The sequence below is a fragment of the Apis cerana genome, linkage group LG10 (assembly GCF_029169275.1).
Source record: "Apis cerana isolate GH-2021 linkage group LG10, AcerK_1.0, whole genome shotgun sequence".
Taxonomy (NCBI): domain Eukaryota; kingdom Metazoa; phylum Arthropoda; class Insecta; order Hymenoptera; family Apidae; genus Apis; species Apis cerana.
In genome coordinates this window covers 11,940,805-11,967,721 of record NC_083861.1, presented here as the reverse complement: position 1 = coordinate 11,967,721, position 26,917 = coordinate 11,940,805, and the positions used below count along the sequence as shown (strand labels likewise).

Sequence of the window (26,917 nt, the reverse complement as noted above, 5' to 3'; positions counted from 1 at the left end):
GTAAGCTGTGAAGATTATTATTAGAACAAATTATATTTATTCTTTAATATAAATTAATTTTATATTTCATTTTTTTAAATAATATTATTTAATATAAATATATAAATATTGTTAATATTAAATAGTACTTTTATATTTTTCAAAAAAATTTTTTGAGGTTAGTTAATGAAATATTTTATTAGAATTATATATATATATACATATATATATATTTATTTATTTCAAATACATATTCGATATATATTCATATATATGAATGAAAAAAACAAATACAATTGAATTATGTGAATTAGTTTTTAGTAATTAATTTTTGTTCATTTCAGGAATATTGAAAATAAAAAATAAATTTTAATGAATAAATATAAATAATATTTTGTAATTAAAATTAATTATAATTTATATTTCTCTTTTTGTAGTATGATATAAAATAAAATAGTTTTACATATAACAATATTTAATGAAATTTATTTAAAAATTTTAACATAATTCAGTTTAAAGTATGAAGTATAACATATTTCATATTGTGAATGTTCAATTTATCCAAAAACGATTCATCAAAAAAGTACAAGTAAGAGTTAGATTTGCTCCTAGTCCAACTGGTGTGTAAAATCTCTATTTATTTTATGAATATTTTATTTTCTTGTGAAGTAAATAATCTTAACATGTAAAAAATTTAAAAAATTACAGGTTTATTACATGTAGGAAGTTTAAGAACTGCATTATATAATTATTTATTTGCTCGTGCTAATAATGGTGCATTTATTTTACGAATTGAAGATACAGATCAAACTAGATGCATACCTGAAACTGTAAAAAAAATACAAAATGATTTATTATGGTCTGGAATTATACCTGATGAGGATCCAATAAGAGGAGGACCTGCAGGACCTTACATACAATCAAAGCGACTTGAAATATACAAGTATGATATAATTCATATGATTCATATTATTCAATTCAAATAATAATAAATATTAAATTTATTTCTTTATTATAATTACAAATATGTAAATGCAATATAAATTTTATATTTATAAAACTATTACAAAACTATATATTATATTATATATATTATAAACCTTTTTATAAAATTATTAAATATAATAATAATATTTTATATCTTAAAGCTCAAATTTTTTTTTCAAATTGAAATTTTTTTTTCAAATTCAACAAAATATATATATAATATAAAGTACAAATTATACAATTATATTATATATAACAATTATATTTCAATTATATTTTTATATTATATAAACAATTATATTTCAAATAATTATAATTTAAGTAATTATTTATATTTATAATTATTATTATATTATTATAATTAAGTATTAGTTTATATTTTAGCTATAAAAAAATTAAAAAGAAAAACTAATATTGTAAAGAAAATTCTACTTTATTATAATCATTATAATTTATTTTAGTTTTAATTTAAAATAAATTTTTTTATATAAATTAAAAATTTAAAAATTCATTTAAATAAAATTAAAAAAATTATATTATTGTTTTCAAAAAAATAAATATTATTTAAAAAAACAGATATTAATATTATAATAGAAATATATGAAAAATATATTTAACATTTTTTATGTTTTATAAGGAAACCATTTTAAAAGTTAGTATATTATTAATTAATTTTATTTATTATTTAAATTTTACATGTAATTTTAATTAAAAAATTTTTATATATATTAGTATTATTATTAATATTCTTTTAAATATATTAAAAAACTATCAATATATCACTTATTAAATTACAGAGAACAAGTGCTTAAGCTCATAGACAATCAATCTGCATATTACTGTTTCTGTACAGAGAATAGATTGAAATTATTGCGAAAAGAAGCAATAAAAACTGGACAAGTGCCTAAATATGATAATAGATGTAGAAATTTAAGCAGTAATGAAATAAAAGTAAAACTTAATAATGGAAATCCTTTTTGTATTAGATTTAAGGTATAAAAAATGTATTATCATTATATGATATATGGCACATTAATAATATTATATTTTTTGAAATTATATTTATAAATATTTATATATTTATAGTTATCTTCTGAAATAGAATATTTTAATGATTTAATATATGGTAAAGTAGAACTTGATATTACAAAAAGAGAAGGAGATCCAATTATTATTAAAACAGATGGTTATCCAACTTATCATTTTGCAAATGTTGTTGATGATCATTTTATGGAAATATCTCATGTATTACGAGGAATTGAGTGGCAAGTATCTACACCTAAGCACATAATGATGTATAAGTAAGTATTTGTATAAAATTTATAAGTAATTCACATAATATTATCTTTCATTTTATCAGTATTTATAAAAAATATTTATTAAGTATTTAGGCAAATTATTAAATTTTAATATTAATATTAATAAATTATTAATATTTAATAAAATGATTTTTAATCAAAAATATGTCTATTTTCATTATTTATTTTATATATATATATATATATATATATATATATATATATATATATATATATAGAAAAGTTTATATATAGAAGAATATATAGAAAAATATTTCTCTGATATGATGCTTCTTCAAATTTGTAACATTTTATATAGATATTAGGTTTCAAATTTTAATGGCTTAAGAGATTTTTATTTTTTTTTAATTTAAAAAATAATTCATTATTAACAATATGAACAATAATTTGAAAAAATATGATTTTAAGATTATTGAAATAATAATTTGATCAAAAATTTTTCAAAATGAAGTAAAATTATTAATGAAGTAAAATATAAACTATATATGTAGAAAATAAATATTAGTATAATTATTACAGAGCATTTAATTGGACTCCACCTATATATGGACATTTACCTTTAATATTAAATTCTGATGGAACTAAATTATCAAAAAGACAAAATGATATAAATATAGAATCTTTTAGAAAAGAAGGAATTTTTCCATTAGCAGTGTTAAACTATGTTATTCATGCTGGTGGTGGTTTTGATAATAAAGGAGGTGCTCATTATATTGATAGTTATGAAGAATTGATTAAACAAGTACTTAAGTTTTTATACTTTTTTCTTGTAATATATTGGCCATTAATATTATATTATAATATTATATTTTGAATTAATATAAATTGTAATATATGAAATATGATATATATATTTAAATATATTTTTTTTTCCACTATTTTATTTTATTTTAATTATTTTACAGTTTAATATTTCTAAGATAAAAGTAAATTCTAATAAACTTTCACCTCCAAGATTATTAGAATTTAATAGACTAGAAATAACAAAATTATTAGCAAACGAAAAAAACAATAAATTTTTAATTGAAAGAATCAAAAAATTAGTTATGGAAACATTTTCAAATAGGTATGCATAATTTATCTAATACCTATTTTACTTTCTTTTATTTAAAATTTTTTAAATATTTTTAATATTATATTAAATATTATTGTAGGCAAATTGATGAAAGTTTACAATTAGACGAACATCATATCATTTCTACATTAAAATGGGCACAAAATAGAATATCAAAATTAAATGATCTTGTATCTCCAAATTTAAGCTTTTTATGGATTATACCAACTAAACCATTAGATACTACTTATCTAGAATATTTAGGTATAATTTATTAAAAAATTTATCAAAAAATATTATATGTGATTAAATTTATTAAATTTTGTATACAATCATTTTTCTTTACAGATACACTTAAAATAATAAAAAAAAAATTGATTGAAATTGACATTCAAAATTTTAATAATATATGGATAAATAATTATCTAAAAAAATTTGCTAATGAACATAAAATTCCTTATCCAATATTGATGAAACTTTTACGTTTTATACTTAGTGGTTTAAAAGTAAATATAAAATATTATAAATTTATAGATCTGTAAATTATGTAAATTATTTTACATAATGTATTTTAATACTTTTAGGAAGGTCCACCAGTAGCTGAAATGATGGAAATTTTAGGAAAAGATTCTACACTATTAAGAATAAAACGCTATATTTCTTAAAAATTGTGATCAAAATTTAAAAAAAAAAATTATAAATTTGTTATATACTTATAATTTAATATTATAGTTGTAAATGAATACTTTTTCAACTACAATTGCTCTTTAGTAATAATAGAATAAAAATAATTCTAAATAGAATAAAAATTTTGAATATCTAGTCAATTTTTTTATTTATGAAGCATTTTTTTTTTTTAAAGATTTTTTTAAAAATTTAAAAGCATTTAATTTTATATATAAACTATTATACAATTTTCATTTTTATTTACATATGAATTGTATATATAAGTATATATAAGAAGTAATAAATAATAGATATAAAAATATATAGGATTCAGATGTTCATATAATTTTTAATCTTTTGTAACAAGATAGTAAAAAAGAATTATGAATTAAAATTTATTTATGATGATATTTATAAAAAATAGTATTTTTTTTTATATTATTTCATATTATATATAAATGTAAAGATAAATTTATAGTAAATTTATATTAAAATATAAAACATTGGTGACATGAAAAATAGTGATATTTATTTTTTTGAATTTAATTTAATTTAATTCAAATGTTAAATACATTTGCAACATGAAAATAAATATTATTTTTTTTATTAATAGTTTATAAACAAAAATAATATTACACTTTTAAAAATTAATATTACTGTCTAAAATTTATTTATCAAACTTTCATTTTATCTAAAAAAATAAAAATACAATTTAAATTCATTTATAGGAACTTTCATATAAATTCATTTATAGAAAATATTTATTATTATTATATATTTTCTATATAATTTTAAAATATACAAAAATAATAAATATATTAATATTATATAATATATCTAATATAAATCATAATATATAATATTAAATCATATAAAAATATAAATATCAAAATTTAAATTTTGATTAATATTCATTTTCAATATAATTTCATTTTTGTTCTTTATTATCAAACATTTGAAAAATTATATGGGATATAAATAAGAATATCTTACATATTGAGAGAATAAAAATTTTAATATCATGTTAAAAATATTATAATTTATTTTTAAATAATGCATACTAATATTAATATATTAATATTAATATTAGTATTTTTATATAATTATTTATATAAAAATTATATGATATATAATATAATAAAAAATAATTATATAATAATGATGTAAATACCAAATGTTAATTTTTAAGATTAATAAGATTAATAAGATTAAAATAATACATATGATAATAGTTTATAAGAGCATAAATTATATTTCTAATACATGAAAATTTTAATGAAAAAAAAATTTTACAAATATTTTCAAATAACAATTACATTTATATCTATTATATATATTAAATTAATTCTAGAGAAGGAAGAATAAATAACAATATAAAATTATTTCTTAAAATTATTACATAACTTATTTTAAATATAAAATTTATTATAAGAATATTATTTTATTTTGAAAATATGTTCCATTTTCAAATAAATAAATAAATTTTAAATAATTCCGTAATATGAAAAATTTATTATTGTAAAATAAAATGCTTATTGCTTTCACTCTTCTCAACAATTATGATTATGCTTTTCTGAATTATGTGTTTGAAAATATCATTCAAAATATTATAAGAAAGTGATTAAAAGAATATAATTATAAGAAATATTATAAGAAAGATTTCATCAAGAATGAAAGATGAAGAGATACAAATACATTAAATTATATAGTTTTCAACAACAAACATATACTTTAAAAATTGAATTTATAAATAACTAATAAATGAAATTAATATCTTTCTTTTTTTATTAAATTTGAATTCAATAAGATATTTTTTAAAAAAATTGAATTTAATGTAATAAACTCTCTTTTTTCCTTTTCTGATGAAAGATATCCATCACTTTTTCTATTTTGTATAATTTTAGAAAAAGTTATTTTTAAATGTAATTGATTATTGTAAAATTAAAACTATTACACCATAAATGATCTTTTTAAAACATTTATGATAGTCTAAAAAGAATTGTAATATATGTAAAAGTTACATAATACATAATTGTATGAATTTATTAATATCATTTATAGCAAGGATAAAATTTTGAAAATAAATAATATATAAATTTTGGAATTGAATAATACATCATAATTTAATCTAAGATTTATTCTGAAAACAAGAAAACATAAATAATTTGAAAGAATCTAGTTGAATGCATAGCAGATATATTTCTTTATGCAATTCTAGATAATATAATGTATTGATTTTTTTATATAAGAATGTTTCAAAATATTTTATATTTGTTATTATAAATTTCAAATTAATATTTTATACAATAAAATAAAAACATTTTCCAAAAATATAAGAAAAAAATTTTATTATTCATTTATTTTATTAATTTAATTTTATTTTTTATTAATCAACATCAATTTTATCAATTATTTATTAATTATATTAAATTAAATTAATTATATAAAAAGGAAAGTAATATTTAAATAAACTAAAAAAATAAAACATAAATATATAAAATTCTCATTAAATATTTAAAATGAAATAAATTTTTTAAAATCTTTAAACTATCTTCTTTTAAGTTATACATATTTTTTCATTATTTTTTATCACATAATATATGCATTATAATTATTACATAATTTATTCTTATTAAATTTTTAGAAATATTAAATATACAAGTATGAAATTATAACTGATTGCTTAACATTATATATATATATATATATATATATATATATATATATAATATTATTTATTAAATATGTAAATTATAATTTTTATTATAATTATTTTATAAATAAATATCACATGCAAATTATTTTTATAATACTAATATATATTATAATATATATTTATAATACTAAATATAAGATTTTTTTTGGAATGCATAGTGTAAGATTGAAATTAATATATGTTTAATAATAATAATAAATTAATCAAATACTAATTAAATACTGTTTACATATTATGATTAGAAAATCTAGATAGGCACTTGCAAATTACATTGAAATCTAACACACACTCACTCACACACATAACGCGCGCGCGCGAGCGAGCTAGAGAGAGAGAGAGAGAGAGAGAGAGAGAGAGAGAGAGAGAGAGCGAGCGAGAGAGAGAGAGAGAGAGAGAGAGAGAGAGAGAGAGAGAGAGAGAATTAATTTCACTTTGTATTATAAATTGAGCATTTGATCATATTTAAAAGGAAAACATAATATATATATCAAATTATACAATCTAAAAAAATTTCATAAGTATATTATTAACATTTCAAAATATTTCATTAATATTTATACTATAAAAAAGATAAATATAATATAATGAGAATGAGAATGAGATAATGAGAAACAATTTTTCTTTTTTTATTTTTTAAGTTAATAGATTGAATCATATAATATTTCCAATTTTTGTTAAAAAAAAATAGAATTACTGGACAAATTTTTTTAATCACATATTATAAAAAAATATTCATTCAATTATATTATTAATAAAAAAACTTATTATTTGTAAGAATAAATGTAATATATAATGTATAATAATAGTGACAATTTTTTATGTTAAAAAATTATTTTAAATATTATTTTAATGTTTTTAAAATTTTTGATTCACGTATTGAAAACATTTATACATTAGATTAAAGTTATATATTTATCTGTTAATTTTAAAACACAAATAAATATGAAAGATAATAAATTAATTGTTAAACATAGATTATCTAAAAAACTATTAAGATTAAAACCACAATATCTCATTTCAAAAGTTTTAGTTATTGTATAATTGTAATATAATGTACAATTACAATTATACATGTGTATAGACTATGTAGACACATGATTCTGTACATAAATTTTCTATATATATCTTTACAATATATTTAATGCATTTCACATATTCATATTAAGTACATATATTATGTATATATGCATTAATATATTATTATAATAAAAAGAATAAACATGATTCTCTTACACAATAAATAATTTATTAATTAATAATATTAATATGAGTTACAAATTATATATTGTAAACTTTTTTTTATGATTTTACATTAAATACATCAATTAGATTTATAATTTATTAAATATATTTATAAAGCTTCATTTATTTCATTATTAAGTTTATTATGTAAGAGAATTTAGTATTGGTATCTTATAACTTGTGATATATGAAATATTCATTAATAATATTAATTCAAGAAGTTTAGAAAATAATTATTAATATATTATTTATAAATTTAAGAAGATAAAATTTATCATTATTAATCAATTATTAAAAATCGTTTTTTTTATTTTTTAAAACATTTTTATAGTTATTTCTATAGCAACTTAAAATATCTCTAAAATTATTATTATAAGTTCATTGATTTAATTTTTTTTTATTTAATAAGCTTAACATCACATCACATCATACTGACAAAAAAATATCAAATGTAAATAAAAAAAAAAATATGAATACTGAGATCAATGATAAGATATGTATACATATATACAAAGCAATATGGTAGTGCTTCGTCAATTTGTACTCCACTAACATAGATATCTTCATTAATACTTAGAATTAAGGATTGAAGAATGTGTAAAATAATAATTTACTCGTATACTTTTAATATTTGTGCAATAATATTCTACTTATATTAATAGCTATTCATAATTTTTTAAAATAGAATTTTATAATCTTAGTTTTGATACATATAATCTTCTTTTTAATTTATAATTAACGAGGCATTACTGATCAACCAAATTAGTTGCAACATCAAAAATTTTTTAAAATTAATAATGGAGTGTAACAATAATATAAATATAAATGTAAATTATAAAATATGATATAATATAATAATGCAATATATATAATATGGATACTGAAATTATTAATAATATATGTACAAAACATTTATAGATACATACAAATATAAACACATTTCATATAATACACAAGCACACATGCATTTATACATATATTATGCACACATATTATATATTCCAAACTGAATATAATACAATACATCATACACACATTGTCATACACACAGAGAATATGTGCTCATTAATCTCATAAGAGATGAATATTAATGCATTAAATGCTTGAATTATGAAGTGAATAAATTTGAAATTAGATATTATCCCAGATAATATTATCTTCAAATTCTATCACTCTTTTTAAAGTATAAATAAAATATGATCAAAGGCAATATACTAAAAAAAATACTAAATCTTGACAATTTAGCCACAGATAGTTCTGAAAGATAGTGATTCTTTTTTTTGCATTTAAAATAATTAATAGTAATAGTAACATTGGCAATAATCAATAATTATAATAATTACAATAATGTTAATAATTACATGAGCTCATTTATAATAAATTATTTCAAAGTTAAATTGATTAATTTCTATTATTTGGTTAATTAATTTAATAAATGTAATATTATAGAAATCTTATAGATATATATTTGAATTTTAATTGTCAATCGCGTGCTAACATAGTTAACATAATAATATAATTTTAACATAGCAACAAAAAAATTATAATACATTTAAAAAATTTTCTAAATTTTTCATTAAATTTGTACATGATATTTTTATTGCCATTGGCAGGTATTTCATACACATTTTTCTTTATTATTATCAGTATTATTATTATCATCTTAATTATTATTTATTTCAAAACTCTTATTATATGATTATAGGAATTTCACTTTCATTTAATTATGTTAGATTGTGTTAAAAATGTTTTCTTAAGCGCTTTTTAATTTAATTAAAGATTTAAATGTAATAAAACACTAGATGATAAAAAAATTGCAGAGCACTTCATGTACACAGTGTGTTATTTTTGTATATATGTGTATGTATATGTGTACATATATATCTTTATGTAAGTTTATATAAATTATTAATATATATAAATAAGGATTTATAGCTATACATTTTTGTATATATTTAAATTATACTAAATGTAATTTTAAATATAAATAATAATTTAACAAATAATGATTATAATCTTAAATTATTATTTTAATTTATTATTTTAATTTTTGTACTTATAAAACAAAATTAAATATGCCATTATTGCAAATTTTATAATTCATAACATTATAATCTTACTTTACTTTTTTCATAGTTTAAATACCTATTATTATGTATTTATTTTATTTAATAAATATTTTTTATTAGTTCTTTATATTCATTGTTTAGAAATACTCTTGATTTAATAAAATTTGTAAATGATTTTTAAAATATCTATAATTTTATTTTCCAAATTTAAAAATTTTTTTTATATACAATATTTAACAACAAAATATATATTATAAACTACATAATAAATGAAATTAAAAAATTTGCTACAGATGTAAACAATTATAAAAATTTATTATTGTTATTATTGGTAAAATAAAAGTTTTCTGACTGAAATCATAAATAATAGCAAATTTAATTTATTTGAAAAAAGCACTTTATGACTTTTTTTTAGCATATTAGTATTTATTTTAATTTTTATTCGTAAATAAAAAAAGATTTCTTCAATATTATAAGAAATGAATAATAAAAAAATAACAAACCAATGATATAATAATTAAAATGATTGTTAAATGATATCTATAAAATAAATCAAACAAATACAAGTGATAAAGAAAAATCAAATAAGTTTCACAAAATAAAATATATTATATTTAAATATATATAACTAACAATAGCTAAATAATAATTTAAGAATTTTCTTTTTAAGTTCAAATTTTTTTAATTCAAAATAATTTTTAATTCAAAATTTTTTTAAGTTCAAAATATGAAATATAAAAAGTGACATATAAAAAATTATTTTTTAATTTTATTACATACATATATCTATTAATTGCAAAAAAGAATTCTAAAATTCTATATTGTAATTTTTATTAATAAATTTTAATTTATATATATTATAAATTTTCCAAATATTTCATTTTTATCTTTATTTTATCTTTATTTTAGTGACTGTCATATGAAAGTACTAATTTATATTAATTTTAAATTATTAATTTTATTAAAAAGTTATAAATTTTAAATATTATTTTCTAATAAATATACTGTAGTTTTTCCTTAATATTTATACATATACATACACATTTTACTTTTTGCACAGAAAAGTTAAAATAAAATAATTATAAATTAAATATATTTATGTAAATAACATAATTGACTTATTTCAAATTTAAATTTAGAATGTGGTTTTCAAATACATTAATACTGTTATAAGTAAATTTAATACAATATTCTGAAATTCTAAATATAAGTTAAATATAATAAATATAATAATATAATATATATTTTTAAACTTATATATAATAATTTATATTAATATATAATTATCCAAGTCTTTAATTTTTGCATAATATAAAAAAGAATAAATATAATTTTTAATTCTTAATTAAATTATAATTTAATTTAATATTTAAATCTTTGTTTAATAAATGCATTGTTAATGTTATGCTCATATCTAATAATATATAATATGAATTATTTTATTAGACATGTCTATAACATATATTAATACTTTTAAAAAATTAAAAATTTCTTAAAGTTCTCTAAAGTATAATTATTTGTCTTTTGACGTAGAATCAGTTCAATAGTTTGGCACAAGTAATATTATTTTATTAAATACAGCAGTATAGAAAATAATTTTCATATAACATTGCTGTGTCACACTAAGTGCCCCTTTTTATTAGAATATTCATGTTATATTTGTATTCTATCTTATTGTTACACATAATTTTTAATTGTATAATCTTTTTTCTATTTTTCAAATAATGTATATTTGTATCTATATATTTTTTTAAATCTATGTTAATAGCATCCAGATAGTTATTAACTGGCATAACATTTTTTGTTTGATTGTATATTTTAAACTTTTAATTACTAACTACTTTAATTAATTAATAATTTTAATTAATTGTATAGTTTTAATATTTAAATAAATGTCATGTATTTAATTATTTAGATCATTGATAGCTTGTAAGATTCGTTTAACATGTCCTACTTTAATAATACCAAGTTCTTTGAGATCTCTACGAGCTAATGATAATAACTCCCTACCTCTTATATCGTGAGAAATAAATTTTTCGGTATATTCACCTAACTGTAGATTTTCCAACCAGCAACATACTTCTTGTACGCCCCATGTAGTAATTTGATCTCGAGCAAGATTTGTTCCAGAATTAATTCCTGAACGTCGAAACTTTAACCAAAACAAACCTCTATGACGATTCTTTTTATCTCCCTAAATATAAACAATTTCATTATATTATTGTATTAACTATGTTCTAATCATATAAATTATATTTAAAGATTTAAAAAATATGTTATTAAATTAAAAATTTTTTATACCTGTTCATCTGATGGTAAGTTTTGTAAATATACTAATCTTGTACCTCCTTCATCAAATGTACATTTTTTTAATTCTTGTTCCATACTGGCCAAAGAAAATGAAAGTTTATTTTCTAAGTCTTCTCGTAATTTCTGCATTATAAATTTTATTTATTTATTATAAAGTTATTAAAAATTTTATTGATATACAAAAAAGAATTAACCCTTTCACTGTTGATTATTTGATTGTCAATTGTAATGTACACATTAAATTTAGTAATATAGAAATTTGCATTCTTTTGCCTATTCTTCACTACTTTGATCTTATAATCCGTCTAATGATAATATAAAATTCTATATTGTATAATTTATTTCATTATTTATTATATTTTATAGTTTATTTTAATCTCAAACAGTGATAAGCAAAAGTACAACAGTGAAAGGAATATTAATTTATTACTTACTAAATTATGTGCTTTATCTCTGAGTAATTCACATGAGTCTTCATAAAGTTGTCTTGCACTTGACACCAATTCTGTTACTACTGGTCTTAAATTAATCTGTTGAATGAAAATTAAATTATTAAAAATATATTACTTTAAAAAATATATAATAATAAATAATATTAATAAATAAATAATATATTTAAATATTAAATATAAATAATAATTCTTTAATTAATTTATTTAAAGAATATATTTTACAATTTAATAATAAAAAAAATATTTTAAAAAATATTTATTTATATTATTTATATTTAAAAATAATTATAAGTAAATTGTAAATATAAAATAAAAAATTATTAACTCCTTGCAAAATTTTTCCATCTGGATGAACTTGTTCAAGTGCCTGTGCTGTTCGTGCTGCAACTTGGTATAAATCTGGTTCCAAACTTGGATGTGATATAATGAGAAGTTTAACCCACTTAACTAAAGTTGTAACCACTTCAATAAATCCCAATAGAATATACATTTCTTCCTCATTTAAATGTGTTGGTTTATTATGTATTTGAAGAAGTTTAGATTGTGATTGCAATTGTGTAGTGCTTAAAGTTGATATTGATTGGGATATTGCATTGAGTGTACTGCGTTGTTTTTCTTCCCATGTTTTTAAAGATGTTTCAAGTGCCTATATTATAAAAAAAAAAAAAATTATATTTTAGACTATATTTATTGGCGCATATTGTCACTATAATCTTAAATTAATAATATTTACCCTATTTCTGTAAAGCATTTGCATACGATTTTTATGTATAATACGTATAATACCAGGAGGTTGAATCCAAGCTTCGCCATCAACTTGTATAGGTACTCCTTCATCACCCAAAATATTAATTTGAACTGTTTGACATTGTGCAATTCTATGATGTTGTAAATTAATTAATCGTGATGCAGCCATTTGAACAGAACCAAATACAGCTACAACTTCTAATATACGATCATCAAATGAAGGTGCTAAAAACAAATCTCCTTCTTTTGTGCCTCCCCAAAAATTTGTACCACCCATAAAGCTGGAAAATATATTTTTATAAATATAAAATATTAATGAAAATATTTTATTTTTATATTTTTATTATATTTTATTTTTATGTTTTTACCTTGGAATGTTTAATACAACAATTCCTTGTAAGGAAGGTAATGGTATTCGTTGGCCATCACATTCTAATTGTACTCTTTGTTCAAGATTTTTATATGTTTTTTGTAACCATTGTTTAGATCCTAATACACCATACCACATATAATTCTTTGCTCGTGATCGACATTTTTCAGGATGTTCTTCTCTTTTATGATGGAAATCAAGACTAATTTTTGCATCTATGCCAATTCCAAAATAATTATTCATAACACAACGTTCAAAATAACCTTCCCTGTAACAATTAAAAAAAAATTATTTTAATTATTTATTAATATTATTTGTAAATAATTAATATTTTATTTTATTCTTTAGTATATTATTTACATTAATGTTTCATCAGGATCCATCAATGGTGATACTGCAGCACAAAGTGCATCTGCATTTGCAAGTAATGCTTGACTAATAAGTCCAGTTCCTCCACTAACATCTATAAAGATATAGATTGTTATACAAAAAATATGTAATTATTACAATTATTCTTATAAAAAATAATAAATAAATTATATACACATATTACATATATATAATTTTTTTAATAAGAATATTAATAACATTTTTATCGGTTTTAATCATAGAAAAATTTATGAAAGAATATTTTTTTATTTAATAATAAAGAATAAAATAATTAAAACAATTTTTATTTTTAAGTTGAAATTGACCGTGATAAAAATATATAATATATATAAATACAATGTTAAAAATTTTCTTAATTTATGATTATACATCATATTTCAATTTAAAAAAATATTCGATATTCGATTGTATAATATCAATTATAAAATAGATCTTGCTATATTTTTATATTATTCTATTTTAGAATAATTTAATTATATAAGTATTAAAACATTTACTTACTTGGCCACATAGGTAACTGAACTAATGGATTAATAATTGGAAGTTTTTTAACATCTTCTGTTTTATCAACAGATTTGACTCTTTCATGACGTAAACTTGCATTAGAACCACCAAATCTTGCAGCTGTAGCAGCTAAAGAAACAACTTCTGATGCTTTTAACAAACTTCCACTACTAATTCGACGAGTTGCTTGAGGAGAAAAACCTAATTCAGGTAGTTCCACGCTTACTAACCATTCATAAAATCAAAAAATAATTATATTAGATAATAAAATTTTACAAGTTTTCATATATTGAACATATTGAACAAATAACTTATAAAAAAAGTTTTAAGTAATATTACGAATTTTTTAAAAGGATATTAAAAAAAAGTAAAAAATTTTAAATGTATGTATATAGAGTGCAAATATATATATATATATATATATATATATAAAATGTATACATATAAAGTGCAAATATATATAGAATGAATAATATAAAATTTTACAAATTATTTTTTTTAAAATTATATAAATATTATTTTACTTTTTAACAATATTAAATAAAATGATTTTCAATCATATATATAAAATATCAATTATAAGTGCAAGAAATTTAGAACAAAACTTTTAAGAAATCTAACTTATAAAAAACTCATACATTCTTTTATTTCTTTTTTAATGTAATATATATATTTTTTATTAGTATTTTAATTTAATAAATAATACTTAATTATAATATATATATTTACTAAATTTTTTTTGCATGTTATGATAAAAAATATTTTTCATATCAAAGAATAAATAATAAGTAATAAGAATAAATAATAATAAAAAAAAACAAATATGTTTTAAATTAAAAATTACACATTCGTCTATTATTTATCATCTATTATCTATAATCATTATTATTACATTACTATAAAATTATATGAATTTAAATATAAAAATTTAAACTTAAATTAAAATTAACTTACATCTTTCCATACTTTCGTTAGTATGTCGTCTTAAATAAGGATTCATTTTATATTCTGCATCTGAATCATGTTGACTTTCAATTGACATTGATGGACTGGGAGGATTAATTATAACACTTATTGTGGGTGGAAAGCTATTACGTTTTTCATTTGTTGGAGTAGTATCTGAAGATACAGTAAAGCAACAAACAGGGCGTAATAAATCAGATGCCTTACCATCTTGCTCTTTAAATTTATTTGCCTTGTTTACATTTTGTTCTATTGATCCCATTTTGTACTTAAATTTATTCTAATAAAAATTGAATAAATTCTAATAATACATTTAATATTTATATTAATATATATTAATATTTATATAATATATATGTAAATTCTTTCATAAAAATAAACATAATTATAGAATATTAGTAAATATATTATATTATTAGTATTAATTGTTACCTCCATTTCTATAACAGTAGAATATTTTGTTGATTTCTTAAATGATTTAGCAATTTCATTTGTAATATCAGTATTTTCTAATTCATTTTCTAAATACTCTCTTACAGAATCATATTCTTCTCCATTTATAATACTAGTTAAATCTTGTCCTATTAAGCTTTCAGAATTTTGTAATTCACTAGTAATCATTTCTGAATTATCAGGAGAATCAATGTGTCTAATTTCGGAATCAAATGTATCACTACCTATATATCCTAAAATAAAATATATATAAATAAAATATAAAATATAATATAAAAATATACATATAAATATTTTAAATATTCATTATAACTATCAATTATAACTGTAACATTTTATCATTTAAAATAATTTGATTTATTTATATACTATAAATTTTATTTATATACTATTATATACTATTATTATTTATATACTATAAATTTTATTAAACAAGATTGTTATAATAAAAGTTTATGATAATTATATTAAAAATAGTGTGAAATATAAAAAGATTTTATATCATAAACAAATTTTAAAATAATAACAAATAATTTAAATAAATAATTTTTAAGATATTAGTTGAATTAATATTTTAATATAAATATTAAATAATAATTAAAATAAAGTTTAAGTATTTGTAATAAAAATTTTAAATATTTATATTAATGATATTATTACAATTTACCTTTAAGTACTTCCATTTTAGTTTTATTTTCTGATTTTTGTTCATGTTCTGGTGATTGGATTGAATCTATATCAGATGAAATGTCTTGTGTAGTTCCATCTTCTGAAGGTGAACTTGTATCAAAAGTGGTTCTTGTAACACTAACTTGAAATTCTGAAGAAATTTCTATATTATTGGAATCAGATATTTGTTGGTCATTAGATTCAAGTATTTCCGTTTCTTGTTCATTATCCATACAAGGAATCATAGAGGTATGAAAATTAAATGTACTAAAAGAAAATCCAATAAATATTAATTATCAATAAATATTATTTCTATGTTTGCTATTATTATTTTTGTTTATTAAAAATTTTTCAATTTATAAAATTTAATTTTTTTCTTAGAATAACTTTTATATATAAAAAAAAAATAATTTTAAAATTTATTTTTATAAAATACAATTTCATATATTATATTTGAATATCTATAAATATTTTCATATGTATTCAAAAAATAAATAATAAATAAAAATTGAATCTAATTTTTATTAATATTTTCTATACGATATAAAAATTACAATATTTACCCTTGAGGTAAATTTTCACTATTTCGTCTACTATCAGCAAAACCATCAGGAGCAGGTAATGTTAATATCTCTTCAGGTTGAGAATCTCTTCTAAGATCTGGTATAGGACTTAAAGATGCTACATTAGGAGTTGGACTAGTACATATTGAATTATCTGTACTTTTTACAGATTCTATTAGTGTTTCTACAGATAAACTTTCAACATGATCTACTTTTAAACCAGGAATATTTAATTGTTTTTTTTTGCCTAAAATATATTATTTTTTTATTATTAAAAATATTTATAATAAAAGAATAAAATACATTAGGAATTTATTAAAAAAATTTTATATAATTATACTTACTCAATATTGAATTTATTATTGTACTATCATCTAATGAACTATTTGTATTTGCTATTTTATTACCATGTTTTGAGTTGACATTAATTTGATCATCTATAACCAATTGAGCATATTCTACAAATTTTCTTACAGTTCTCTTTAAACTATTTGCTCTAAAATTTTATTAAATTTAGAACAAATTATAATAAATTTATATTTTTTTTAAATAAAGAAATATTTAATATACCTTGACATGACAATTTCTTTATCTGCAAATTGTTTTCTTTTTTGCACTTTTTTTAAATTTGTTATATCTTTCTCTGGCTTTTCTAATACTCCTTTTTCACAATTATCAGATGAAACAGAAATTTCAGTATGTAAATTAATATTATCAGCATCATCTATGTGTTCAGTTGATAGATATTCTTCTTCTTTGCATAATATTGTTAAGAACAAATTAAATTTTTGCTGAAGTATTTTACATTTTTCTTCCACTTGTTGGTCCTCTGAGTTTATATTTTCCATTATATATGCTACAAAATCTTTTATTGTATCACATAAAATTCTGCAAGTAAGTATTTTATTAATATAATTTTTTTTTCTGATTTTATTTTTTTCTTATATCATATTTTAATGAATTAGAGATTATATTTTTTATAATAAAATATAATAAAATATAATAAAATATAATAAAATATAATAAAATATAATATATAATAAAAATATAATTAATTAAATAACTCTATTTAAGACTAAATAAATTGGATAAAATTAATTTAAATAATAAATTGTATATAGAAAGTTTACTTTAAAAGTTATCATTAATTTAATTTATATCATAATTTATATTTATATACACTTTATAGAAGATACATACCTAATACTAGATAAAATTATATTTTCTTGATCTGATTCCAAAACATTTGTTATATGGGTAAGAATATTCTCTTCATATTGACTAGCAATATTTGATTTTTGTACAGTATCAGGATGATTTAAAACACTTTTGGGACATGGCAAAGATATACTACGTTCAAAAGTCATAATACTCCATCGATCAAGCATTTTTGTGCCTGCTTTTTCATATTTTTCTAATAACTGAGGTAAATGAGCATCATCATCACAAGAAGATCCCCAACCCAAAACACGTGCCAAATCATTTCCTGTTCCCAATGGTAGAACTCCAACTTGACACTGCTTCTATTTTAAATTTTTGTGCAAAAAAATTATTTTGTTAAAGTTTAAAAAATTACATGCACATTTAAAAAATCTATATAAATCATATGTTATTATATTAATTATATACAATTCATTATTTTTATATTGATATAATAAAATATATAGAAATATGGATTAAATTGTTATATTTTTATCTATTATATAGCATACATTGCATATAAGCAAAGCAATAATTAACATTCAAAAAAAATATTAGTTCTTACAATAAAAATAAGAATTTTAAACATAAAATATATTATAAAATATTTATTAATCTACTGTGCAAATAGAATTCTATTCCTCTTAAATTGTTTATTACATACAAACTAAAAATTTAAAAATTCCTAAAAAGCTTTTATTACAGATGGAATTACAATAAAAATTATAATAAAAATATTATTTTTAATTATAATTATATATTATAATTATATAATTATAATTATAAAATATTAATATTTTTTATATAATAATAATTATATTTGTTATCCTTCAATAATAATTATAATTATTAATAATTAATGTTTAACATATATATTAAATTATCATTTAGTTTTCCTTCTTTTTTTTATAAAATTTTTCTTAATTAAATCTTTATACTTTATTTAAAATAACTATACATAACTGAATGATATAAAATCAGGATGAATGAAGATTTCTTTTTAATATTAATTTTTTAATTTATATAAAAAATAATTTAAAAAAATATATAGAAATAATTATAATATATTTTATTATATTTCTATATGTACATATTGTAAAAAAACAAAAAAAGAAAATTTTATCTAATAATTTTTATAAACACAAAAATTTTCATAAATGAAATTAAATAATTATTAAAATGAATGAAATCATTTTAAGAAATATATATGTTTAAAATTTTATTATAAAAAAATATCTCACAATAATTATAAACATATAATATAAATAAATATGTAACTAAACTATAATTATGAAATATATTAAAAATATATTTTACCAAAATGGAAAATAATATTTCTATTGTAAATTAAAATGTTATAATAAGAAAGGATAATAATCAAGATATTACAATAAAAAATTTCACTAAAAAACACATTTAAAATTACTTTACATATTCTTACTTTCTAGATTACCTAGATCAGGTTTGACCAACTTTGCTATAAATTATACAACCAATCCATTCACTCCTTCATCTAACACTTCATGCTCAGATACATTTATTTAAATATATACAAAAGATATATAACATACTTAAAATTAAAATTAATATAAAAATCTATATTATTTTTTACTTCATTTGAAAATTTTAACAAAAATAAAAAATTACTTAATTATTTCATTAACTAATAAAATAATTAAATAACTTTTCAACTTAATGAAAAATAAAATTAATTTTTATAAGTCATTTTTAAAATAAAATTGATGAATTAAAATAAATTATTTCAAATTATAATTTTGTTTATTGTAAATTGTAATTTTTATTTTATATAAAATTTACTCAAGTCACAATATAGTTTAGTTTTCAAATCTAAATTTTCATAATAATAGAGCAACAAAGAAAAACGGATAAAAAAAGCCACATATAGCTTACAAATCATCAGTTGATCATCTTTGATCTAGATTATATATAATATAAAATTAAATAAATCATTGTGCACATAGATCCAATTAATAAATAATTAATAAGTTAAGGAATAAATATTAATTTTACAAATGCCACATTCTAGAATTGATATCATTAAATTTTTATTAGTTCCATAGTATAAATTTTGTATGTGGTAATTAGTATAATTACATAAGATATAATAAATATGATTTAAAAATTATTCTTTAACATAAAAAAAAATTTTTATAAAAAAACATAATAGAAATACTTAAATGATTATTAAAATAGTTATATTTAAGTATATTTTTCAATGAAAAAAAAATTATAAAAAAAAACTAAGATAATATTTTTCATATCTATTAAAAATTGATATTATAAAAAAATACAATTTTTTTATGCATTATAATTTAATAATGAATCAAATAGATTAAATATTAATTAATATTATTAAAGCATCTAATTAGTTACAATCTAAAACTATTAATTTAATACATATAAATCTATATACTATTAAACTTATAATTAACAATATTTATTCCAAGACAAATATACAAAATTTTGTTAACAGCATAATATTATAAACAAAATAATATTTAATAATTCAAAAAATTATTAAAAAAAGAATAAATAACTATATATTGATTTGATCTTTATTTTTGAATATGTAATAAAATATTCTTCATAAGTAAAATTAAAACCTAAAAATCTAATATAATTTTGTTAAAATTGATTTAAAATCTTAAAATTCCTATATCTTTTATACTACTAATATTTATGAAATTTATTTTCAATACTATCATTTGCAATTATACTTTATATTACCACTATGACTGCAATCTATAATTATATGGAACACTATACAATTCAATCACACACCTTTTGAATCGTTTGGTGCAGCATTCCACTACAAATCCAAATCCAGAGGAATTAATTCCATTGTTATAATCATAGGGAGTATTGTTTTGTACTTTAATCCATATTCCACTGGTTCCAATACTGCTCCAGTCTCTTAATTACACTGAATAATATAACAAGATAAGTGAAACATAAAAGATAAATTTACGGAAATTTTGTCCTTTTTTTGAAAGTGTAAGGCTAAAAGACTAAAATAAACACGAATATATAAATCAAAAGTAAATCACGTATATATACAACAATTAAACAAATGAATTTTATACATATTATATTATATCTGAATTCTTTAAATGCAGTATGAATTTGTACAATCATATTAATTGAATTTAATTTTTCAAATTATAAATTATAAATAATTAATATTTAAGGATGATAAATATTAAGAATTCTTTAATATATCAATATGTTTCTAGTATATAATTTCAATATTTAATTCTACTTTCTATTAAGTATTATTTTTTTTTTAAAATAAAAATTATTTATTTATATTTATTTATATATTTAATATTTAAATAAAAAATTGAAAAAATTTTCTAAATAATATATATAGATATCAGAAATATTTTATTATTAATAATATATTGATAATTGATAAAATCGATAAATCCATATATTTTCAGACTAAATTAATAATATTTCGATACGCAAAAATCATATGAATGCAAAAAAAAATTAAATTTCTTCAATTAATATTTCGTATATTATTTATTAATTAATATTTGTAGAATGCTTTTTATTATTAAATTTACATTATGTTGTTCAGTATAACAATGTTCACAAACAAAATTCATTTGTTTATTATATTGTAATCATTCTATTCATATATAATATTTATTTGAAAAAAATTTTATTAAAAATCTTTTATATTGCCTAATATAACTATTCACTTTATTTTTAAATTTGTTTATATATTGTTAATATTGTTTATATATATTATATATGTAATGTTTTTTATTAGTATATTAATATTACATATTAACAATATATATAATATATTGTTAATATTGTTTATATATATTATAATTTTGAACATTGCAATATTTATTAGATATTATAATTAGCAACAATACATAACAATTGTAATACAAGTATATCTTTTTAAATAAAATAATTATTTTCCTATACAAATTTATATATTTTTTTTAAACTTTATATCTTATAAACATCCTTTAATAAAATATATAAAACATAAAGTTACAAATTTTATAATAAAATTTTAATAGTAATTATTTAAATTAGTAATTATTTAAATCACAAATATACAATTATAATTGTATATTGATTTAAATTATAAATTTAAAACTAACTAACTTTCAAACAATGAAAAATTAAAATGAATTATAATATGAAATACTAAATTAAAAATACAAATAATAATATGATTATTAAATATTTGATTTTTAAATATATATAAATAAGACATTAAAAAATTTTCAAAAATTACATGCTTAACATACACTTACCATCTACAAATAAAGTTAATGAAGCTTCATGTATACAAAGAATCCTAATGCACAAACACCAGTATCATCTGAAATAAAATTATAAAAAAGACACACCATGCTATTTAAAATATGAAAGCTTTTCATTGTTATATACTTAACTTTTTTGTAATATTTATAAAATTATACTCTCTTAATTTATTCTAATATCAATTAATAAATTTAAAAAATAATTAATTTTAAATATTTATTTCTTTAATTTTTATAAAATTTTAAATCATATATTGAATATGATCATTTTTTTACATTTTTCATATTATATTTTCAATTTAAAAATATAATAATAAAAATATAAATTTTTATTATTTAAAATATATGAATAAAAATAACTTACTTTTAACTTACATATAAAATTTAAGTTTTTAAAAAAAATAAATAATCAAAATTTTTAAAAAATAATTAAAAAAAGATTAGTTTATAACTTTTTATTGTAATCTTAATTTTTATTACAATAACAAAATCATTAATAATCTTAAAACTAATAAATTTAATGTCTGATAAGATTATAGATTTTAAAATACTGAAAGTTTTATTATATTAATTAAAATAATTAAATATAATTATAAAATTGCTTTCATTGATGATAATGACTGGACAATAAGATAATATAACATTAAAAATAATAATATAAAACAATAATATAAAATGCTAATAATAAACAAACATGCTAATAATAAAAAGATAAACTTCTTTATTATTTTACCTCAAGTCTTTGTTTAAAATAATTTTATGATTTCTAAATGTATAAATAATTATAATTTAAATATTTCATGCATATTAATATAGAACAATATAGCTTTTGCATAGCATAAATATGTTTAAAATGAATATATATATATATATATATATATATATATATATATAATTTGGTAGCCAAGAGCTGTAAATGTATACTACGTAATCTCATGCAATTAGCAAGAATTTATCAAGCCAAAAAAAAATTATTTAATTTATTTATTTAATTTACTTACATGCATTCCTAGACGATCAATTTCAGAAAGAACCCAACCAACAGATCCATCCCCACTGCATACCAAAATACGAAATGGATCAAAATGACGAAATAATCTTAACCTATAAAGTTATATATTAATAAGTTATATTCTCAAATAATTTAAAATTATAAGAAAGTTTGTAAAACATTTTACCCTGGTCCTGGTCCTCCTTTTATCAGATCAAATACTTGTGCTGGATTTAATAATTGTTTAAATCTTCTAAGAAATTTAATACCTTGATTGTCACCAGATTTACTATTTACAAATACTAAAAGTGGACTGCATCCAGTAGGTCTTATAGCTTCCCAAGCTTCATCACTACCTATAAAATAGTTATTACATTCTTTATAAAATTTTAAAAATTATTGTATTGTAAAAATAATATATATATTAAGATTTTTTAAAAAAAACAAAATTTTCTATAAAAATTATGGATTCTATAAGTTTAAAAAAAAAATTCATTAAATATATATATATATACAATTAAATTATAAAAAAATATAATTAATAAAATACTGGATATTATAAATAATGTTACCTATACTATGCAGTGCTGTAGGAGGAACTACACTCAATTTAACTGGTCCTAATGGACATTTAACACTCATGGCAGGTCTACAAGCTGTGTGTACTGTAGCTCTACACCATAAACATCTCCAATCTTGAAGCCTATATAATTATAATAAGAAACTAAACAAAAATTTTAAATTTAAATTATGCATATATTTGAAATATAATATTATACCTGAGTACAGAACCACAAGTTTTATCACATACAGAACATTTTGAAGATACTGGTAAATTGCCTTCCATCCATTGATGAGGCATAGTAATATTCTGTATAAGAATAGTTCATAAAATATATTATAATAATTATAATTTGTTTTTAATAAAAAACAGTACAAAATATCACTTGTCATAACAATTAGAAATTTCATTTTATTTTAGCAATTCCACAAGATTATGTAAAGAATTAATGTTAAAATTTAGAAAAAGAATTAACAGAATTATACTAATAAATTATAATCTTTTTACATATACCCCATCTTTATCCTCAATAATGTCTTTGCCAATAGATGCCAAAGTGGTCCATTTGCAATTATTTATTGCTTTTATACTACATCGTTTATGAACTTTATATTTACATATTTCACAACTTAAACCATGAGAAGTAACACCTGTAATATATAAATATAACATATACATTATATATAATATATATTATTATTTATAATACCTGTAATTATTAACATTTTTTATAATTTATACGTTAAAATATAATAATATTTATATGAATTTATAAATCAAAGATTATCATATACATAATAATTTTTTATTATCTTTTATATTATTTTATTTTTTATTAATTAAATTTAGTATTATAAAAATATATACTATAACAAAAATTATTAATTACTTATTGTAAAATTAAATTATTTTATAATATATTTATTCTTATTAAAATATAATTTATAAAAATTAAAAAATTAAACTTATTTAAACTTATTTTAATAAATACATGAATTATTATAATTATATATATTATATATATATAATAAATAAAATATATAATAAAAATATATAAAAATATATAATATTTATATTTACCATAAAGAGCATCTCTACAAACATTACAATATGTTGGTCTTGCATGACTTGTTGCATACCATTGATGATTACCACTAAGCATTTCTGCAATTCCAGAATCTGTCTGAGGGCAATTTTTTGTTACTGTTCTTAATGCATTCAACCAGTCTTCCATTTCTTGTCTACTTTCACCACAAAGAACTAATGATCGAAATGGAGTTATCACCTTAAAATTATAAGAAATATTTATTTCATTTAATATGATATAAAAATATTAAGACATATTAATAAATTATTATATTCAATATTGTAACGTAAGTATTTATGATATTTTTTCCAAAAAGTAAAATTATAATTTTATAAAAAAAATATGAATTATATATAAACATTATTTTAAATAATATTTATATTTTCATAAAAAAATTATCATATTTATCATTTTTCATTAATCTAAATTAATTATTTATATTATTTAATAAGCAACAAATTTTATATTTATTTTTACAATTATCATATAATTTATTATATAATTTTCAAAAAATTTTTTATATATATTTATATATTTTTTCATATATAAATCAAAATTACCTTGAATCGAGAATGAGTTCTTTGTTGCTTTGGTGACATTTGAATTGCAATTTCAAACACAACATTTGAATGTATATAATTTGTACATATTTCGACCAATTGCAAATATTATGTTCAAACGGAAATCGGTTTTTAGACATACAAAAAATATAGAAAAACGTACTGAGCATCGAAATAATTGAAGTAATAGTTATGTGCACGATCTTTTCTTCTTCTTTAAGCCATTGCTATGTCCTATTTTCCATGGCGCATGTCATGTCACCTCATTTATAAATAAATATTTGAATGAAAACATAAAATATTGTTATAGAATTATGTTATATATATTATTTATCTTGTTTTCAACATATTTTTATTATTATCATATTATTAAAAGTTCTCCGCTATAGAATAAATGAGTAATGAAAATAAAATTTAAAATGAAAATAAATTAATTAACTTATTAAGGAATATTTCAAAAGTTCAATAATACCAACATATATGAATAGTTTATATTATATTGATTATGTAATTAATTAAAATTTAGAAAAATAGAAAATTATTTAAAATTATAAAAATAATAGAATATATAATTAAAATAGAATAATTTACTTAAATTAAAAAATAATTTATTTAAATACAAATTATAATCGAATTAATAGCATTTTTTATTAATTTTTTATAATAATGTGTTCAAAAATTTATAATAATATCAATAATGAAAAATAAAAACATAAAGGTCATATATATCATAAATATTTAATAAGAAAAT

General features: G+C 17.2%; 2 protein-coding genes across 7 annotated transcripts; one reads left to right on the top strand and one right to left on the bottom strand.

The window, feature by feature from the left end:
• Positions 1 to 436: 436 nt before the first annotated feature.
• LOC108002196 (diacylglycerol kinase eta) lies at positions 437 to 26,917 on the bottom strand. 6 transcript variants are annotated; one of them, XM_062080641.1, is made up of 23 exons: positions 26,167 to 26,917; positions 25,600 to 25,804; positions 25,033 to 25,169; positions 24,737 to 24,828; positions 24,530 to 24,660; positions 24,145 to 24,313; positions 23,968 to 24,070; positions 18,654 to 18,976; positions 18,024 to 18,341; positions 17,798 to 17,949; positions 17,454 to 17,700; positions 16,889 to 17,157; positions 16,201 to 16,454; positions 15,760 to 16,048; positions 14,803 to 15,030; positions 14,272 to 14,374; positions 13,910 to 14,179; positions 13,528 to 13,822; positions 13,120 to 13,440; positions 12,777 to 12,872; positions 12,334 to 12,465; positions 12,082 to 12,226; positions 437 to 807 (listed from the first exon to the last, which is right to left on the bottom strand). In XM_062080641.1, the coding sequence occupies exons 1-23, from the start codon at positions 26,203 to 26,205 to the stop codon at positions 785 to 787; spliced, it is 4,341 nt and encodes a 1,446-aa protein (XP_061936625.1). In that variant the 5' UTR covers positions 26,206 to 26,917; the 3' UTR covers positions 437 to 784. The 6 variants fall into 6 exon arrangements, with proteins under 6 accessions (XP_061936625.1, XP_061936624.1, XP_061936628.1 ...); XM_062080640.1 differs by lacking the exon at positions 437 to 807 and having other exon boundaries at positions 11,577 to 12,226; XM_062080644.1 differs by lacking the exons at positions 437 to 807; positions 24,145 to 24,313; positions 24,530 to 24,660; ... (2 more) ...; positions 25,600 to 25,804; positions 26,167 to 26,917 and adding an exon at positions 21,456 to 21,597 and having other exon boundaries at positions 11,577 to 12,226.
• LOC108002197 (probable glutamate--tRNA ligase, mitochondrial) lies at positions 462 to 4,161 on the top strand. Its single transcript, XM_028668965.2, has 9 exons — positions 462 to 599; positions 688 to 922; positions 1,764 to 1,959; positions 2,053 to 2,267; positions 2,805 to 3,027; positions 3,191 to 3,351; positions 3,440 to 3,603; positions 3,688 to 3,845; positions 3,924 to 4,161. The coding sequence occupies exons 1-9, from the start codon at positions 500 to 502 to the stop codon at positions 4,002 to 4,004; spliced, it is 1,533 nt and encodes a 510-aa protein (XP_028524766.1). The 5' UTR covers positions 462 to 499; the 3' UTR covers positions 4,005 to 4,161.

Bases quoted from the DNA above. Each gene is read 5' to 3' on its own strand.
- LOC108002196 (XM_062080640.1), bottom strand. From the start codon at position 26,205: ATGTCACCAAAGCAACAAAGAACTCATTCTCGATTCAAG. The intron at 17,701-17,797 runs GTAAGTATAATT...AATATATTTTAG, and splicing joins AATAATAAATTCAATATTGA to GCAAAAAAAAACAATTAAAT. The intron at 12,466-12,776 runs GTAAGTAATAAA...TTTATAATGCAG, and splicing joins GAGATAAAGCACATAATTTA to AAATTACGAGAAGACTTAGA.
- LOC108002197 (XM_028668965.2), top strand. From the start codon at position 500: ATGAAGTATAACATATTTCATATTGTGAATGTTCAATTTATCCAAAAA. The intron at 923-1,763 runs GTATGATATAAT...ATTAAATTACAG, and splicing joins AAGCGACTTGAAATATACAA to AGAACAAGTGCTTAAGCTCA. The intron at 3,028-3,190 runs GTACTTAAGTTT...ATTATTTTACAG, and splicing joins ATGAAGAATTGATTAAACAA to TTTAATATTTCTAAGATAAA.